Consider the following 21,115-nt stretch of genomic DNA (forward strand, 5'->3'; position numbering starts at 1 on the left):
AACACATTCTTCGTATTAATTTCTTGAATAATATATAAACCTGTTTTAATGGCATGAAAATTCCCAGTCTATAACTTACAGACAGTATAACACATAACAAAAGACTTTTACGTGCAATTTAATAATCGTAATGCGTTTTAATATCCTATTTGATCATCTTTACTTTTACATAATAAATTACAAACTCGCAACGTTTAATCATCGTATGCACTTAATTTAGATAAATTGCATAGTTGCATAATTCTCTTTTTTTACGTCGAATTTTCCCCTCTTGCATACATTTACGCCAATGCAAATGCAATTTATTTTAATAGATCACGTTCCATTGTACACTTTTTACGATGAATTATTTTCTATCGCGTCGTTTTCATTACATTAATCGCTCGCGCTTACCATCACTGTTTAAAATTAATTCAAGCCGCGCCGAGTTTTCAGAGCTTAATGCAACTTTCAAGCAAAACGGTTTCCACGTTATCTCGTTTACCAATATTCCCCATTACGCGTGCCTGATAATTCGTAATACTACCAAGAAATATCTCACGCGAAATGGTCGGAATGTTTAAATGACAGGCTTATAAATGTGTAGCCCCACGTGTAGCACCCACTTGCTACATTGGAACAGCATACCTTAGAAAATTACGAGGCGTTTCGAAACCTTTGATCTGTACAAGTATGTGAAAACATACACCGGGCAAATGATCAAGTGACGAAATTTCGAGAATTCGAAACGACTCTGTCGCTGCAACTTTGTTGTGTGTAAAAAAAAAAAAAAAAACTACGCGATGAATGAAATGGAAATTTTTCACCGGAATTTTCACAGGAATTTTCACGGGAACGAAGACCAAAGATTTTCAATGAACGATTGCAATAAATGTAAAAATGTCGAAGAATGGAAATCTGACTTTCGAAGACTCGAAATTCTCGAGAAATCTGGAATATTTAATTTTTTCTGAGAAATAAATTATTATTATATTAAAAACTCAAATACAATGATTTTGTTAAGGATTAGATTTCAAAAAAAAATTATGATTGTCGGGATTTTACAAACTCACGCATATAATAGTAAGATTTAATTCTTTGTTAATAATTTTAATATCGAGTTGTTCCCTCTAAGAGGATACAAAAAGATTACCTGTAGTTGTGGATGAAGTTATGTAAGCGTAAAATTTATGTTGATATATTTTTCCTTAAAATTTTCCATTCATATTATCAAAAAATAAATAAAGAAATGGAAAATATCCGATATACGTAAATCTTCACAATAGCACTTCTTTGTAATAGGAATAAAATCTTAAACACAAGTAGAATGAATCTTAAACACAAATATAATTGTATTATTATTAAAAAAGTAAGAATAAATTCATTGTTAAAATATTCTCTTATTTATCTAAATTATTTTTTACATTCGAAAATTTTTCGAATTCCGAAAAGATTTCAAATATTTCACGCTTATACAAAATTCAATTTTTACGCTTTATTTTTTCGTATCTATCGTATTTTACAATAAATTTAGAATTTAAATATAAACTCGATTAGATTATTAGTTAAATAAAAATCAATATCCTCAATGATTTTTCTATATTTCCAATAATCTGTAAAAATATAATCTCCATAATAAAAACACGCGAAGCACTTTTACATGTATTTTCAAAACTAAGATCTCTATTGTCCACATATCAATCATCGCTAATCCACAAGCAAAGCCAAAACAAGATATTTAAAGAAACAAAATGCCGATGAATATCAGATGTAAGCAAAATTCGTAACACAATTCGAAGGTAAAAAGAAACTCGATAAGAATCGAGTGTAATGGTCATAAGATAAGAGACAAGAGTGACATTTCTCGATTTTAGGCGAGGAAAAAGCGAGGATCGCGTTGCGCCGCTTGCTTCGTCGTCCGTGAAATCGAGTATTCCGAATTTTCCAGACGAAGTCAACTACCTACGACATCTATGCTGCGACACAGGACATTACGTGCAGGTGCTTCCTCGAGTAGCTGACTAAGCTTACTTCGTAACGGCCAATGGCCATTCGTTCTCGACTCTATCGAGCTTACGCGAACGATCCTCTCGGTGTCAAGTGGTCATCTAGCGAGAGTTAGGTGTTTTAAAAGAGGATAAACTTAAGTGCCGAACAGAGAGCAAGTAGCTAAGTGTCCGTGATCGATGACGCGATGGTTTCATACGATCCTCATTGTGTTCGTTAAATACGTCGTAATTTAAAAGTTCGATTGAAATCGTCAGAGAAGATGAATCCAAGTGAGTACTTAAATACGTTTGTTTAAATACGATAGGAGAACTACTATTTGGTTAAAACTTAATCCTTTCGTTTTTTAGGTTAGGAAAAAATCGTTCAAACGTGAAAGTTGTTAAAAAAAGATAATTTTAAAATAATTGTAAATATATATGTTCACACTGTGTGATAATGTTATGTCTATAATGTATAAAGGTAATAAAAAAATGAGATATATTATTTTTTAGAAAATTAAAAATAGATCAGATACACGTATACACTTATCTAAGAAACGAACAAATGTGAATGAAAACAGAGAAAAATATTTGAAACGAACGTTTCGAAGAAGCACAATGATATAATATTTGTTTGACTTTGCAATGATCTTGAAAAAATTTATGAAGTGTTATTTTCGAGATGTTTACATGTTTCCAGATAAATTATTCGTACTAAATGCGATGCTTGGAAAACAACTAATATGTCACGTATGTCATGCGTGTTAATGAAAGTATTAATTGAAGTATTAAACAGGAACGTTTCATTGATTTTTAATGAGCTATAAAAACAGAAATACGATAGAATCTGTATTATTTAAATATTCCAATATTCGAAAGTTATAATAATCGAACAATTTATCAACAAACTTCACTTGATATTTGCAATATTAACAATGTGAATGTTTTTTTCTTAATATAATAGAAATGGGATTTAATTTAAAATTGACATTATAAACGCTCATATGATATAGGCTTTTGAGTGAGAGGAAAGAACATCTCATAATTACATAAAGAGTTAAAATTAAAAAAAAAGAAAATTTTTAATAAATTATTTTTTTGTAGGTAGATTTTAAAATTAATTTCATTCTTTTAAATGGAACCATTTGTTTAAAAACCATCGATTTAGGAGATATTTAAATCTAAATTTAATCGTTTTATGTTATTAAAACCTGAGAAGATAATCACTTTTAATTGACTCGATACATAAAACATATCTATTTTTTTTATTATGGTGAACAGATTTAATTGATGGTTAAGAAAAACTCATGAAAGCAAAGCCAATAATCCATAAAATTTATATTCTGATTTTGATAAACTAATAATAAAAAAAATTATTTTCTTTAATGGCTATTGCTTTTAATTAAACAAAACACGAAATTACGATATACGGATTGAGCAATAATAGATGCGATCATTCGGCATGGAATGATGCACAAGGATGATAGCTCTTCGACACAAAATAAATCAATAAACACATTCAAAATTATATTGTTTCGTTTAAAAAAAATAAAGTTAACCTCGAAAACCTAATCGAAAATAATTATTTATTTTTTTAATAACCCTTTATAAAATATTTCATTGTTATTTAAACAAAATACCCTATATATTCTCTTATATATTAATTATATATTTATCCATATTTGAGAAGTTTATTTAATTTCTATTTACTTCGTGACGTATTCACGAAATCTGATTCTTCCCAACCGATTGTATAAACTGTATATCCATTTCAAAACATTTGTTTTAATTCAATTTGTTTTATTGTGAACAGACGATCATAAATATTCGATAATTCGATACGTTTGAAACGTGAATCAAATCAAATCAATAAGAGAAACCATCTGTCCCTTCGATTAATACAGATAAATGCAAAAGGATAAAACAACAAATACTCGATCAAAAATCAACGACCAGATCAATCGAGCTTTAATAAAGAAAGCTCCAAGTCTTCTTGTTTCGATTTCAGATGATATCTCCCTCGTGAAAAACACGTTGGGGGTTGGGGGCATCAATATGTGCGAGCTGTTTTTGCGATGCAAGTGCATATAGTCGCAGGATGCGCGTGCGAAGCGCAGGTCGCACACATGCATATATTGGAAGGCTGGCCGCGAACGTGTTGGCATTTGGCATTGCGCCGCATATTATCCAAGGATGCACGAAATGCCTTGCCATTTGCAAACGGGACACGCTCGTTCGACGTTGTCGTTGTTGTTGCGTTGCTGGTGTTGCACGTCGTCGTCCCAGCCTCATTCCTGCATGTTCAGGGCCTTTGACAGGGCGCGTTCCAACTCTCTTGTCTCTCGCCAAATGAGACAAATGCACCTTTTCAATAACGCTTTTAAACAACTTTCAAAAATTCTCGAGTTGCAAATGATGTAGCCTCTTCCTTCTCCTTACAAAATGTATATACCGTTATAGGACTAGAGTCAATCCATTCGAGCGGAAATAATTCATAGAGTCGATCGGTGGCTCGAGGAATAAACAAAAGAGTTTGAATTTTTAGTAGAAAATTTTTTTTTTTTGGCTTTCGATCGATCGATTACATTTTTTTAAAAAAGATTACTCGAAATATCGTTTGAAATTGATCCACTTTTAACGCGTTCAAGTCGATGCAGAGCATAAATGAATCGATGTTTAATGAAAAATTTGAAAAGTTTAATCGATCAGTAATGTAAAGTCACTTGATTTGGAGTTAAAAATGTGGTTTAACGTGTCCAGTTTGAATATACAATAAAGAGCATAGGTGAATCAATACTTTGAAAAATTTAATCGGTTTGTCGGTGATTCTTCAAAATTTGTTCTATGCTTTTTCTTTTTTCGCTACGTTATTGAACTTTGAACATTAAACGATGAAAATTTCAAAAAAAGCTATTCATAGCTAGTATAATATACTTTGTTTATTTATTTGGTTATCTGCAGTAAAATATATGTTTAATTCACATATTCAAATTTATTTTATTATATGTTTTATTAATATATTTATCTGGTAATTCGAATAGAGATGCATGTATTTGAACGCATTTAGGTAAATGTTCTACTTAGAGCACCATTAACCTGTTAATCTTGTTAAATTATTGCCAAAACTGAGTGGACTTAATCACGTTGTAAATTGGTACAAATCCATGGCTACAGTTAACCCAAGATGCAAGTTATCGCTTTTGAATCGATCAATCATTCGCTAACGCAATAAGGAATATCTGTTATGAGTGTTTAAAGATAAATTATAAATATATATATTTATACACGTAAAATCGAGGAACCGTTTTTTTGTTTATTTTTTAAATGTATGCAAATTTCAATTTTTTTAATCCCTATCACTATTATTTTCTATGTTATTCAATTGTGAGATATTGCATTTCAAATAAATCGATATCGGCCTTTCAAATGCACAAAAAGGCTGGAAAATATTTCGATAATTGGATAATTATGTATAATCTGAATATTGAAAAAAAAGATTAAAACTTTTGCACACGCATATTAAATAAATAAAAAGTTAATTACCGTAAAATGTTATCGACATACACTATATACAATTACTTTTAGCGTGTTCTAAAAGATTTAACGTATATTTAATTTCATTTGAATTATCAAGCTAATCAATAAAATGTAAAATTGAATGTTCATTAATCAACTTATTTATATGAAACATTATATGATAAATATCAAATTCCCTTAGCAAATATTTAAATAAATTACGAAATAAATAATTTAAAAAGTAATTTATCATTATGAAAGTGTGTTCAAAAATAATCTATAATGTATATGTAAAAGCTTAAACGTAAAAGGGAATAGAAAATAAAATAATTTAAACTAGATCGCAAGAAATTTAAACGCGATAGAAATAACTTGATTAAAAACGTAATTGTTCCCTCACATTTTTTCAAATTATATACATCCTGTAAAACTTGCTTACTCACCGTACCAATCTTTGCGGACACGAATTCAATCATTAATATTCTGGTTTTAGAAAGCTTACCTGAAACAAGAAGGAAACAGTACTTCAACATTGCATCTATGAACATTTGTGTGTGTTTAATTATATATAAATTTAAGCATTTAGATCAAGTATATGCATACAAATATTTTAAGAAAAATATGTTATTTAAGTTATTAGAACTTATGATTATACTCTAATTATTTGTCATTTGAAAAATATATCATAATTTATCGTAATGACATTAATATTAACATAATTTTATAAAAATTAAATGATAAACAAATGGTAAACATTTATATATATATAATATAAATATATCTATAATAAATTTTATTTAAAATCCAAAGAAATAAAATGCAACTAACTTTTCAATTAATTTTCAAATTAAAAATTTGCTAGGAAAGATAAAATTTTTATTTCGTGCTTGTAAAATGGTTTCTTAAATATCTTAAATCCTTTAAATAAAAAAAAAAAAAAAAGAATATATCAAATATAGAACTGATATATAATACGTACTGATAAAATAGAAAAAAGATATATATCTAAATAAAATTAATCTTATTCTTTCATGTAAATATTTATATTTATAATTATATTCAAATTATACGTCTTCCATTTTTACTTGTATTCTTGGAAAGATATAACAGAACAAGATTGTTCAGATGGTGACATAAAATATATCCGCGAAATAATATGAAAAATTTCCATTTAATTTCCATTTATTAATATGAATGTGAACGGGCGTAATATGTTCGGCCAGCAGCAACATCTAATAGATGAATCAACGATGCGTTGGAACAAATGCATCATCTACATGTTGATCGGGGTCGAACACCTGTGACCGATCTTTTTAACAAATTGCAGAAATTCGTCCATAATCCGTTGTGACAAACTACTCTTCAATTATTGATTTCGGTATCATTAGCAATTGGAAATTATTCGCTATTATCTAATGTACACGTAATAAAATTATTGCTGAATGGATCATTTTCTATTTTATAATCAAAATTTATTGAACATTATTTAAAATTTAATAACAATTTAACATTACAAAACTTGATGTAATTATAATGATATTTATGTTATACAGAATTGTTAAATTCGCTCGAATATTTAGTTTCTTTGTTTTTTTGTAGATATAGAGGTCATATAAAGGACAATTTTAATTTCTTAAGTGGAATGATTAATTTTTATTTTTTAAGTAATTTTAATATGATATAAATTTTACATGCTATTAGATATGTATGATATTACAATAAAAAGAATTTGTATTTCAATTATTATTTTAATACGTGTACATCGATACAATTATTAATAACAATTTCTTCGAATCCATTTCTCGATTTAATTATTCGATTCTTTTAAAAAATAGAATATAATTTCTCAATAGATGCGCAGTTTCATTAGTCAGAAAAGCTAAGATCATGAATCATGGTTGAAGACAGAAGTGTACGGTATCGAGTGCAAAGGGTCGTGCGAAACAGGTCTAAAAGAAATGCGATTCATTTATAGACCGTTGAAGATGACGCTCCATCGCTTCTAATCCTTCATTTCTATTGCTAACAACGTTCGTACCACGATATCAAAATCGTAGCTGGACATAACGGTACCGATTAATTCGCAATAAAGCGTTAGCACGATCCTATCGATCACGTGATGCATCTATCGGACGTACAAGTGTTTCTGCTTCTTGAATAAATACGAATCTTTAATGAGAGAGAGTGGAGAGTATAGAAAGTGTATTGTAGTAACAGCAAATCGTTATAGTATAACAATCAGTTATTATATCCTGATTAATTAGTAATATTCTTAGCTTATATTTTCACATAAACAAGATCAAATTTTAATTAATACGTGAAAAATGTGTCGTGTTATATATATTTAAAATACATGTTGAAGTATATAGTAGTTACAAAAAAAGTAGGTAATTTTCTCATGATTTTCTTATAAATTGCCATTTTATATGGAAAGAGATTATGAAATTGAATTTTCTATTGCTTTTCAACTATTTAAAATTTTTTCTATTTTCAATATTATATCATAATCAGAATTTTTATTTAAAATATAATAAATTATATAAAAAAATCATTGTAAGAAAATAGAATGGTAGAATTACATATAAAAGTTAATATAATCTGATAAAGTATTTATAAATGTTTTGAACTCATTCGAGAATATTTGAAATACTTTAATTTTTACTAATTTCATCTTTTAAAAGGTTATGAGAAAAGGCTTATAAAAGTTTCGAATCTATTTGGTCTCCATGAGTTTAATTCTGCTTCTATCACTGTGCTGTACAATAAATTCTCAAGTTTTTTTGATTTGTCAATTTATTTTATGCCTTCTATAAAAAGCCTTTTAACAAAACATAATCTTATTTTATATGCAAATGTATATAGTATCTGGTATGGTATACAATCATACCAGTTAATGGAAGAACAATAATTAGTTTTTTTCTTTCTGAAATCAATATTTGTTCATAATTTTTTTTCTTATTTTCATTGTTGTTATTCAAGATTATTTTAATATTTATATTGAAAAATAGAAATGAAATAGGAAAATATTTATTTCAATAAAAAGTTTGAAAGTAACAACTGGTACAAATGGCTACATAATTTTCTAAGAGAACAGGAAAGTATAAAACTACAACAAGGTTTTCAAACTATTCTATACTATCGTAAATTCGAACTAACATTCGCATTCTAAATTCTCTGCATGCTAAACTTTTATATATTATCATTGTACGCAGTTTCGTGGTATAGAATTCATGTATCTTATGGAAATTGCAAAAATACGTACAAAAAATAAACATTCAAAAAATAGAAATAAATAAATACAATTAAAAAATAGAATAATTTTCGAATCTATGTTTATTTGATTTTTCCAACCTTAGAAAAAGTAAAATACGATATCAAAATGTGACTACACCTATTTTTGAACGTAAATACTATTACCAAGAAACGTTTAAAAATGATAAGAAATAAAGATTAAGTTTACTGATTTTTCATATTTAACTTTTCAACAGCAAATTTTGTCAAAGATTTTAAAATATCGGTGGATCTTCGTAAATAATTCGAAAATTGAAACACGATTTGGTAAAGTGCCGAGTTGGAAATTTCAAAAGATGTCCCAGAATGCATCATCATCTCTCAAACTCCCATCAGCACGATACGTTTTGAAATTAATGCTCGAGCGTACTATCCCTTCTGCCGTGTGATATGAAATTCCAGAGTCGAATAGATACGTTTCCACCCGTAGAACGGAGCATACGTCTGGATGCACCAGCTTCGCCTGGTAATATCGTCTCAGTGAACTTATCACGAGCACGAGATTCTTCCTATTCGACGAATGCGCAATCTTTGAATAACATCAACTCGGTATTCGTGGATCTTGGCCGACACCATTTCCAACCGTAATGGACTGGATATAATTAAAAATAAATCCGATCCGTGATGCTTCTTTCCGAGATTCGCGCGAATATTTTGTTTTTCATCGAGGGAAAGTTACGTATTATTATGAGATTGTGAATATTAAGCATAAGATTCTCTTTACTTGACGTATGGAATGAATATTTCATACTATGATCGTCACAATTTCCATCGTGACGAAAATATATTAACGATAAATTTAACGAAATTAAAAAAAAAGTTTTTTTCTGTGATTCGGGTAATAACGATTCGTATATATCGAAATATTTGAGTTTAAAAATTAAAAAAAATAATAAGTTATTATATTTATCATTGCTTAAGATTAGAAAACATGCGCAGCTATTGCATTTTCGATTTTTATTCACGGCTAGATTCGCAAATTATTCGTTTGCATTTTTTATCAATATATGTCAGTACAATAATAGTTAACAGAATGTTAATTCTGTCATTGAATTCTTTCTTCATTGTCATCAGATTACGTCGACCGTGAATATTACATTAATACATTCGATGCCAAAATTCGAATGAGGATTTCCAGCGGCGAATATTGATTTTTGCGACAGGTAAAGAAAAAAATAATTGAAGAATGCAATGAAATATGCATTGACAATACTTCTAGTTTAAATTAGGTTAGATTATGAATAAAAAGAATATTGGTTACGTTCACTTAATATTGTTAGTTCTGAAACTGATGCAAATATTCAGACAATTGAAATTTGAGAGAAATTTAGAAATGCAACGTTCGTAAAGAATGTTTTTTTAATGATAAATATAATAAACAAAATCTGTTTTTTAATTTACTACAGTGTCAAAAGCCACTATACTTGCATTTCTTTATTAATGCTCTAACGAATGGTATTTGTTCGTAGAGGTCGCTCTACATTGCATGTAATGAAATTTAGCCCAAGATAATTTCCATTGTGATGGATTGTTTATAATTAAATTCGAAAGTAATGACGAAAGTCGAAAGGATGATCACGATATTCCTTTCTCTCTTTTTTCCTGTCAGAGAAAGGAGAAAGTTACGTGGACCGTGAATATTAATTTCCTCAGCAATGGTTAAGGAAAATTTCGGAGGAAAATGGAGGTTTGGGGTTGGTAGGTTAATTAGATGGCGTGTATTTAATAGCTGCCCAGCTCTTTTGTCAGGAAATGATGGGTTGTCTATAGTACGTTATTAAACGTAAATTCTATGGAACAATGAAACGATATTCTGAATTAAATTTCTGATAGATTTTCGACATAATAGCACTTTGCGTTGTGTAAAATATTTCCAGAAGAAACATTAATTAACATGATATCCGATTTGGGGATGAGTTAATATTGAAGGATTGAATGGCAAAAAAAAAGGATTAAACGATTAATTAAAATTGGCAATAGTGAAATGAAAATTTAAGCATATTTAAAACAAATTTTCTTCATTCGTTGAATATTTACTTTTCTTATTCTCTGCTCATAAACTTTGATAACGTTATTTGGTGATACAATAGAAGATCAGTAATTGAAATCTCAGAAGAACAAGTAATATCGTCGAATTAAAGAGCTTCCGTCTTATTAAAGTTTTTAAGTAAAAGAGATTTAATAAACGAAAATTTAATATACAGAGATTTTACATAGGGATTAATAATTTTTTAATTACAATAAAAAAAAAATTTCCATCTTTCTTTGTTTTTGAGTATTTAAAACAATTTTAATAATTGAAATAAAAAAAATCAAATGACTTTATTATATGTCATTTATAATATACCTACATATATAAATAATTATAAACAACAATTAACAACAATAATAAATAACAATAATAACAACAATAATAAAATAACAATAATATAACAATAATAAAATAAATCTGTAAGAATAAACTTTATATATTTAGAAATTTTTTTCAGAGAAACAGAAAAGAATGATTGACAAAAGAGAAATTATAATAAATATTTTAGGTATAAAAAAATTTTTCAATATTCTAAAATCGATATTTAATTTTATTTTTATATTGACCTAGTTTTGACTTGATATTTATTTTTCATAGTTGTATTTGATACTATTAAATTTAAAGGATTCCAAAGAATGATATAAGAAATTCCAATGTTTATTTTTCCTTTTTAGATCATAAAAAAATAAAAATTCTTCTCTGAAAATTTATCATGAGAATATAAAGGAGAATGTAATAACACTTTGTACGTATATTTTCATCTTCTTTATCATTCTTTCATTATTACTAACTTTTTTACTGTTCTTTATTGTTGTTTACTCCATTTTAATCGATTCATTTCTAAGAAATAATAAACTATACATTTGAAAAATTTTTCTGGACAAAAATAAGTATCAAAGATACATTGAAATTTTAAGATATATTTAATTTTTGATGAAAAATCACGATCGAAATTTTTAAAATTTAAAAATTCTTACAACTTTCAAGACGTAGAATGTTTATTTTTTTTAATATAAAACGGAAATCTCTTTATACACGTTGAAACATGTTACGATTCATGCATAAATTCAAACAATAAGTCAATAGTTCACGATTAGAACCATTTTCCATTTATTTAAATTTACTTGATGCATACATCGCAATATGTTTTGATGTCTATAAGTGTCTAAATTAGTGATCTAAAAAAGTGATGTAAAAAAAATTAATAGAATATCTTGGTTGTCAGTGATAATTTCGATTTGTGTTAATTTTCTTTGAAAATAACATTTTTTTCGCATGTATATCGAGAGATAGAATGTTTTTATGAAGATTCATAAATTGATTAACAACATAAGAAAGAGAATCGAAAAGAGATTATTTGATTATTTTTATATTTTTTTCATTTTCTTTTTTTATATCTTTTTCTTTTTACACTAATCTAATTTCATCAAGAATTAAAATTTTAATGTACTTTGAAAATCTTCAAATTTAGTTCTTCATCAATATATGGACTAAGAAGTCATTCTTTTGATTAACAAAAGATTTTAATTGTTATGTATTATGGCATTGTAATAATTAAAATAAATATTTAAATTATAAACTCAATAAAAATAAATTCATATTATATATATATATATAAAATAAATAATTCGTTCTTTAATTAAATTTCGAGAATTTCAAATTACAAAAAATTATTAATAATAAAAAGTTTCAAAAATTTCGACTCGCTTATCTTTCAATAAATATTTATTATAATTTTTACAATATATTTCTTTTCTTGACTAATATGTCAATCAAACATTTTCTAAAATTTCTCGATCAAACGGAAGCACAGGCAACGACTAAATTCACTTTACGCTCCTTAGTCTCAAGAGTGTGTTTATACAATATTCCTCAAGGGAAGTGACACGAAACTGCTCAAATCAATTTGTAGCGATATAATATTCCATATACATGAGCAAATTTTGAACAAACGAAGAGATAAATTGTGGATAAGTCAATATTTATAATACTTCGTTGAAAAATTAAAATCCCCATATTAATTTTCCACTGTAAATCTGAAAATCTTGTTGCAAGGTTAAAATTCATATATCTTACACGTCTTGATCAGCAGCGTATACATAATGAACGAATAGAGTGAATCAAAGATACACCGCAGCTACCTTCATTATCCTCCCATACCAAATGAACTCTATCGTCATTAATTTAGCATTCAAGATTATAACCAGTACTCGTGATAGTGTTACAAGAGGATAAAATAATGTGGAGTGTAAAATAATGTATGGTCCGTGTCGTTACACTGCGCTATGCTGAAATATAGAGTTCGAATTATCGCGCGCGCGCGAAAGTGTATTTATTTGCAAGGGAAAAGTTGTTGCGTGTTGAATGATTTAGTCGTGATGCAATTAGAAAGAGAGTGAGATGAAAGAATAAAAGTACGAAAATAATACAAGAGACTTTTTTCACTCATGTTTTGTAAAATATTATTTCCATTAACTATTTAATTATGCAAAATGGTAAAAAATATGAAAATAAACAAGAATACATTTTTTAATTTTAATTAATCGATATTTCTCTGATTTTTAAATTGGCAAAAATAAAATGGTATGTATCTATTATTATATTAATAAATTAAAAATTATTTTTTTAGGTACGGAAGAAAAGATAGAAAAATGAATTTTTTAAATCTAATATTTTAAAAAATTAGAAAGTTAATGGTATAGATAGTCAGAATAATCAATTAATGATGAATATATCCAAATAATTTTTAATTCTAATTTTTCAAAATTATTTCATTAAAAATTTTCATAAAATATTTTATTAATTTTTTCTATTTTCGAATAATGCTATTATAGTTTTGACAATAAAATATAATATTTATTTAATCTTTCTGACCTCAAAGTGAAAAATTTGTAGTTTATTGGTTCCTGCATCGTTTAATATAAAAAACGAAAATCTATAATAACCAATATATTATTTACTCCGTGATAAATATATCATTTCCAAAAGAAAATTTTCTAAAATTTAACGAACGGTATCATTCACCAAATTCAAATTTCTAAAACTACAATATCTGCACATAAAATCAACATAAATTTCAACTATATTATCGAAACGAAATATCAGCAAAAGAAGAGAATATTAAAAATAACAAGCGAACGTACATTACAAGGAAATCTTCATAAAAAGCAAGAATAAAGAAAGTATTCCACGGACGTTGAAATATAAGAAACACAGCACAAAGAAATTACAGCGAAGTTTAGAAAACGTACAATACATCATTCGAGTATCACGAACAAAGGTATCCATCACAATAAATAATTCGTACGAAAGAGGAGCTGCAGAGATAGAAGGCCGGGAGTATGGAAATCTCGAGGGGTTGAGAGAGAGAGAGAGAGAGAGAGAGAAAGCAGCCTCCTACCGTTTTCGTCTGCTTTCTCTCGCTTTCTTGCTTTTCACCTCATAAGGGGGCAGGATGGCGAGGCCGTAACAGGCACAAAACACCCGGAACAGGCCGAGTGGATCTCCTCTAAGCACACGTTCAAAAGGAAGCGCATTTATTTCAGAAACGGTGCCTGCATCTTGTAATAGGTTGGCCTATTGTAGCAAAACGCGCTACGATCCCTGAATAACGCGCTTTGCAGCCGTACGTTCCTTCATTTTTCTCTAGTCAACTATTATGCACACGTTTGACGATGTCCTTGAACGCCATGGGGACCACAATCTCCGCCACTGGCTCGATTCCCCTGCGATGAATCAGGAGGAGAATACGTGACGTCACATTACCCCCACTATCATTGCTAGATTAGGTACATCACGCGACTAGGCACCAGTCAAAGCTAAGCGTCGCATTATGTCACGTGGCGTACAGTAGCTGATAAAAATATAAATCTATTCTTTAAAACGACTTGAATTATGTTGAGAAGTTAGATTGATTTACTTACTATAAAAGATGTCGTATAAAAGAAATTTTGAAGAAATTGCAATTAATCATAAAATCGTAAAATCCCGTTTTATCTTACTTAATAATGAAAATTAAAAAAATATATTTTATAGATTTATATCAATTATAAATATATAATAATAGAAATATAATAATAAAAAGTTTCTATATTAAAGTGAAATTTTAAAGAAATAGATGAATTATATTATAATAATTTTAATATATCAATGACGATTTAAAGTATTTGTGTTTTTGATTATGATATTGATGATAATACGATAAAAGAAAATGAAATAATAATTGATATGAAATACTTGAGAAAAAATATAATTTGTACATGTAACTATTAGAAAATAAAATAAATTGTTTATCTAATTAAGATTATTTTATTATTATATGTTTGATATTATTTATTAGGTTTAATATATTAATAAAATCTTATTATTAATATTTTAACACAATTTATAACTTATTTCAAAAGTAATAGTGTCATTATAATTATTATTATCCAAATTTATAACAATGCGATTTTACCTTTATTTAAAAAAAAATAAATAAAATGAATATCCTACATTCGTATTCTTTTCTCTATATATTGAAAATTTCATCGAAATTATTTATCAATTAACGATATTATGAGTTACAAATAATTAAAAATGATGAAAATTGTAAATTTTTCAAAACTTTCCTAATAAATCTAAATGCCCATTATTTATTTCTCTTATTTTAAGGAAATTTTCATCATATTATAATATAACTGACTATAAATCTACAAAATATATATTTCAAATTTTCATTACAGGCTTAGATAAAAAGATCTTAATATAAAGATTTTGATTAATTAGATAGTAATAAACTAATCCTTTCTCGAATAAAACTTCAACTCATTTGAACGAATTTTAAGAAAGTTTTAGATTTATACTTTCGTCCACCGGTACGTGTCACGTGGTATGACGTGCGCTTGACTTTGGTGAATGTCTGGTCACGTGACGTGCCTAATCTATCGCAGTGGCGGTGGGGGGGATAATGTGACGTCACGGTATTCTCCTCCTGCGGAAATTCGCCGCAGGGGAATCCACTCGAGTGGGGATAACGCTCGTCGTCTGGCAACTGTGACGGGGACCAAAGGCATCCTCCACGAGACTCAGTATCACACCTAATACACGTTCTCGACCAACTCCCGTTGCACGTTCTACACTCAAAGAAATTGTCACCTCGTGAAATCGCGCTTCCTCCGCGCATAAACACACACACACACACACCACCCCTTTTTAGTTTCTCTCCTCACGACACCGCCGGATTTCCGTCTTCCATCGCGGTGTCGCAGGAAATAACACAGGGCTCCGGAGGCACTTCGCGGTGTCTGCCGCTTTGACGATTATAGAACGTGCGTGAATAACCTACTTATTTTCTCCGACCACGTTCGCACTTCACTTTAATAGTCGGAGCAGCCGCAATTTCGAGAATGTGTGAGTGTATACGTGTATGTAAACGTATAACCGGGAAGCTGCATGGGATTACACGCGACCGCGCTCTCGTCGTCTTTGATCTAGCCGGGGAATTAACTTGAAACTATCGTCCAACCGGTGGCAATTCAACAATTGCTCAACAAAGCAAACATTAAATTAAACAGAGAATACTTTTTTCGTTCATTGTCGACTTCTGTTTTTTCAACTCTTACGTAGATCGATTTTTTTATGAGAGTCTCTACAAGTCTATTTTTGGAGAGAGACTGACAAGAGAAACGAACGATTTGATAGATGTGTAATTTAGTGAAAACTTTTCTATGCGTTTACTATTTATGTTTATGAACGAAAACGGATTGAAGTTAGTTTGTTATAAAAATCGTATGGTCAGATGCACAAGAAAAAATGAATTTTTTCATGAAAATCTTTTCATGAATATTTACTTAATTCTTTCATGCTAGGATATATAGAAAATATAATCTTGTATATATGTAAAGTAATTTGATTATTACAAAATTAAATGGAGAATATATTTTCTTTTATATATAAAAGAAAAAATAAATATTACATTTTTACATATTATTTTGTACATTGTGCAAGAATATATATTTTAGTAACGGAATAAAGAAACTTGCCACGCGAAAAATTTACATTCTTAAATAAAGATTTATTAAAAAATAAATATATATAATAGGATTCTATAAAAAGATCAAAATGTCAAAATTAAGTACACCAATAAATGATAAAAAATTTTATTAATACATTTTTTATATGTATAACTCTATTCTAAAAACCAAAACAAAATTTGATATATCAAAATGTTAGTTAAAATTTCTTTGTTAGGTTGTAAGCAATTTTCATATTAGACGAAGCAAGACGAAAATAGCAATTTCAATCTATTTCCATTTTGCTTTGTTTCCATACATTTCATTTGTATTTTATTAATATTTTATACATTATAGATTAACTTAAACATTAAAAAAACAAGTAAAATTATAATTTACTTGTCAAAATCGCTTAAAATTAAGTTTCAACTATATTTTTAGGATTTTTTATTAGCTTCAGAATATATCTATAATTTGTAATATATTCTATATTCTAATTCTTATGAATCATACTTTCATTCCTATTTTAATTTTTTTGAAATATCTTTTTTCATTTTTGAAATATAAACAAAATGTGCATCACTTTCAACTCTATGTAACTTTAAACTTTAATATTTATTCTATGTAAATTACAAGTATTTTACAGTTGCGATATAAATTTCTATCAGATCCATTCGAACAGCAATTTCAATATATACATGACTCTTTCACCTATTCGATAAATAGATAAGAGACGGAAAATGGAGGTCGAATCAAGAGAAAATAAAAATACACAAAGAGGGGAAATCTATGAGCGAACTGGGAATATAGTAGAAATACATAAAAATCTTCGACTCGATAATATCGCGGTTAGTGGGACGATCACCGGAGAAAGTTACCTCCCCCTTTCCCGTCTCCTCCCTAACTGACCCGGCTCCTTTCCTGTGTGCTCAGAAACCTTCTCCGCTCTCGTCTCCCGTTGCCCTCCTTTTACGGTTCACTCTATGTACCTCGAAACGCTCCGTTTCCATTTAAATGAAATGAGTTTTATACACCTCGAAATACCTGAGAAATACCTATTACGCGGTTTGAATTTTGAAATTTGTTAAACTTAAGCGCGAAGATCTAATCCAAATTTGAGGAATGTTTAAACTTCGTTATCGCTTCTTTTTTAAATTGTTCTTTGTATTCACTGATGGTAAGGAAGGAATGGTAAGGAAGAAGATAAGATATTCTTTTGTCTTAAAAAGTTTAGGAATAATTGAATGAACGATTTCAAAAAATTCCATTTATAAATCTTAAGAAACTTTTCCAAATTAAAGTTAAAAAGATTGGATAAATAGAAATTAAAATTATAATAAGTACATTGGTAAGTAGCAGGGAATGTAATTTTTGAGAGAAAAAAGTTATTAAAAATATTAAACCGTTAATAAACATAAGTTTTAACGATATAAATATTTTAAATGTATTATATTTTTTAATACAATTTATTGTTTTGTATAATTTTTTATAATCATGATATATAAATTCCAATTTGCACAATACATATATTACAATAGAAATCCTATTTCATTATATATTAAGTACCTCATATTATCACCATTTTGTCATTTTATTACAATATTTATTTGTGTTTTTTAGAAAACAATATACTTGAAATACTCATTGTTATTCGTATAAACTACTAAATTATTATGCATAATTAACATTCTTTAATTTTTTAAAAATCATAAAATAAACAGAAAGAATTTCATTCAAATATGCATACATAAAACTTCTGTTGTTGTAATTGCAGAAACAAAAAAAAAAAAATACCCATCAAAGAAACATTAATCGGTAATTGATGTTATGAAAGATGTTATAAATCTTAATTTTTATTTTAATCATTAATAATGATATATTATGTATTTACATGTTTATATAAATTAAAATCTTAGAATTTTTATCTTCTTTACACGATAGAAACGAAACTTAATGATTTTGAGAATTACATATTATTAAGAATTATGAAAGTTATCAATATCCGAATATCATAAGAAATGTTTAAAAAAAATCATTTAATAATATCATCACGTCATTCGACAACGGAAGTGATGCTAAATATTCGCACAATTCTAAATTCATTAATCTAAATCCATCATTTGAAAACGATTCCTTTATTCTTATTAATTCCTTATTCTGAATAACTTCACTTGACCTAATCTAACTTGATCTAAATCACATGATACGATAAAAGTTAATTTTAAATTCGCATAACCTTTGAAACAATGAATTCCTGGATTTAAAACCGATATATTTCATTACTATTTATCGAGTTTTATCAAAAAATACAAAGAAATTTAACGCATTCAATGCGAACATACATGTTATATGGATTTTCTATTCTATGGCGGTTGACGTGAACGGTCGCGTCATGAATTTTTCCAGAAAATGTGAAAGATGTAAAAGAGTTTTCCACATATCCGGCTTTCCTTTTGCATACACGCTCAGTACAAGTATTGTCATCAGTATTCAAAGCCATTTTGAATTTCGTTGCATTTTACGCCGTTTTACGACTGTTTCTTGTATTCATCGAAAATCAATATTCACCAGAGATCTCCTTTTGATGCTGCATTAAATCCAAAAAGACACGAAGTTTTGTGATTGTAAAGTTCGTTAAATGTAAAAATTATCGAAAACTAATTCTATATTTTTCTGGAGAAAAATCACATAAATTGTATAGAAAATTGGATAACGATTAATTGATTTTTGAATATTACCAAATACTAAAGCAAGATAAAAAATTATTTAAAAAAAATTGGAAACGACAGTTATCGGAAAAATAATTTTCAATCGCATTTTAACTTTAAAAAACGTGTTATATGTATATGTGATTTAATTACATGCACATTGGTTTCCTATTCGTACTTCGTCCCGATGTAATCTAAATTGAACAAGGTCTTGGCGAATCGATAAGACATTGTATTCTATCTAAACACTTTCCGTTATCGAAGAGACGGACAATGAGAAAGCTGAAAATTTTCGAAAAACGATATTTACATGTGTAATCGACAAGTAGTAAGATAGGACTTGTTAAAATTTTTTTGGAAAAACAATTAATTCGATGTGAATATTTAACGTTACAATAATTCTTTATATGTACGAGAAAGAATACTTTGATGAAGTAGAAAATTTTATTCAAATTTAATTTTTAAGTTAAATTAAAAAAAATTGTTAATAATTTATGAAAAATAAGATTTATCTTGCATAATAATTTTTGTGTTTGTTTTAATTTTTAAACACGTCTTATATGCATTGTTCCATTTCCTTAAATTATATGTAATTTATATATAATTAAAATGAAGATACTATTTTAACATAAATATTCAAATTTCCTAACTAATTCATCACATTTCGAGAAAATGCTATAGTTTTCGATGGAATAATATTTTGTCAAAATATTGTCAAATACAGTTTAATCGATAAAGAACTACAGTTTATCTTAGAAATATTTTAATATTTGTGACAAAATAATAAAATAATGTTAATAATAGAAGTATATATATATTTTCGAGACTTTTTTTTTAAATAAATTTATAATTAATAAAATTAAATATTTATTTAATTCATCTGTTAAAAAATAAGTATAATAAAAGTAAGATTTTGAAATTTATTTTTTAAACGAATCCATAATTCACATGAAATTTTCTAGGAAAAAATTCGATCGAAACCAATGATACCACACTTGTTACTTCTCTTCACAAACTTTCACCGTTGTACCATTTTAACAAATTTATAAATACATTCGAAGGATATATTTTAAAACTTCAAAAAATGTTCGCTCGATCATTTTATTAAATTCATTTGGAGCATATATAAAAAGAGGGGGTAGGGGGAAAAAAGGACAAAAAAGGAGAAATGCACGAGTGAAATTCTGCGTTTTCATAACAGAGGAAAAAGAAGGGAAAAAATAAAAACGCGGAGAGCAGTGAATTTTATGAACGACATAAAACCCCGCTAGAATTCCCATGAAGAAGATAGAAAGCTGAGCGAAAGCTGAGAGAGGTACTTCAAAGCTTAATGACGCTTGCCTGCCTCGCATTCTTTTTTTTTTTTTTTAATTAAATTACGGAACCTCCAACGAAATTAACCACAACTCTTTAAAATTTTATTTTTTTTTTCTTTTTCGACAAATTTAATCGATCGAAATCCTGAATTTCAACGATATAACGATATAAGATTCGAACGAAAATGATAAAAAATATCGCAATTAATAAAAAGGAAAGAAATGCACTGGCAAAAACTCGAAACCGAACATGGAAAACAAATTTCTCCAAATAAAATAATTATTGAATCGA

The 21,115-nt window shown here is 27.8% G+C and overlaps 1 protein-coding gene and 1 long non-coding RNA gene across 21 annotated transcripts in view; one reads left to right on the forward strand and one right to left on the reverse strand.

Moving 5' to 3' along the window:
* LOC107993170 (CCR4-NOT transcription complex subunit 6) overlaps positions 1–21,115 on the reverse strand; it is a 587,279-nt gene that overhangs the window by 537,632 nt on the left and 28,532 nt on the right. For 2 of the 20 annotated variants that reach the window (XM_062076963.1, XM_062076964.1), the window contains exon 4: positions 5,735–5,985. The exons of the other annotated variants lie outside the window; for them this stretch is intronic. In XM_062076963.1, coding sequence (XP_061932947.1) covers positions 5,750–5,985 — 236 coding nt within the window. In that variant the 3' untranslated portion in view covers positions 5,735–5,749. Of the gene's footprint in view, positions 1–5,734; positions 5,986–21,115 lie in introns of those variants that run through there. 20 annotated transcript variants of the gene reach the window in all.
* On the forward strand, positions 1,993–3,539 carry LOC133666401 (uncharacterized). Its single transcript, XR_009830498.1, has 2 exons — positions 1,993–2,258; positions 2,337–3,539. It is a non-coding gene; the product is annotated as an uncharacterized LOC133666401 (long non-coding RNA).

Source organism: Apis cerana, linkage group LG7, assembly GCF_029169275.1.
Source record: "Apis cerana isolate GH-2021 linkage group LG7, AcerK_1.0, whole genome shotgun sequence".
Classification (NCBI taxonomy): Eukaryota; Metazoa; Arthropoda; class Insecta; order Hymenoptera; family Apidae; genus Apis; species Apis cerana.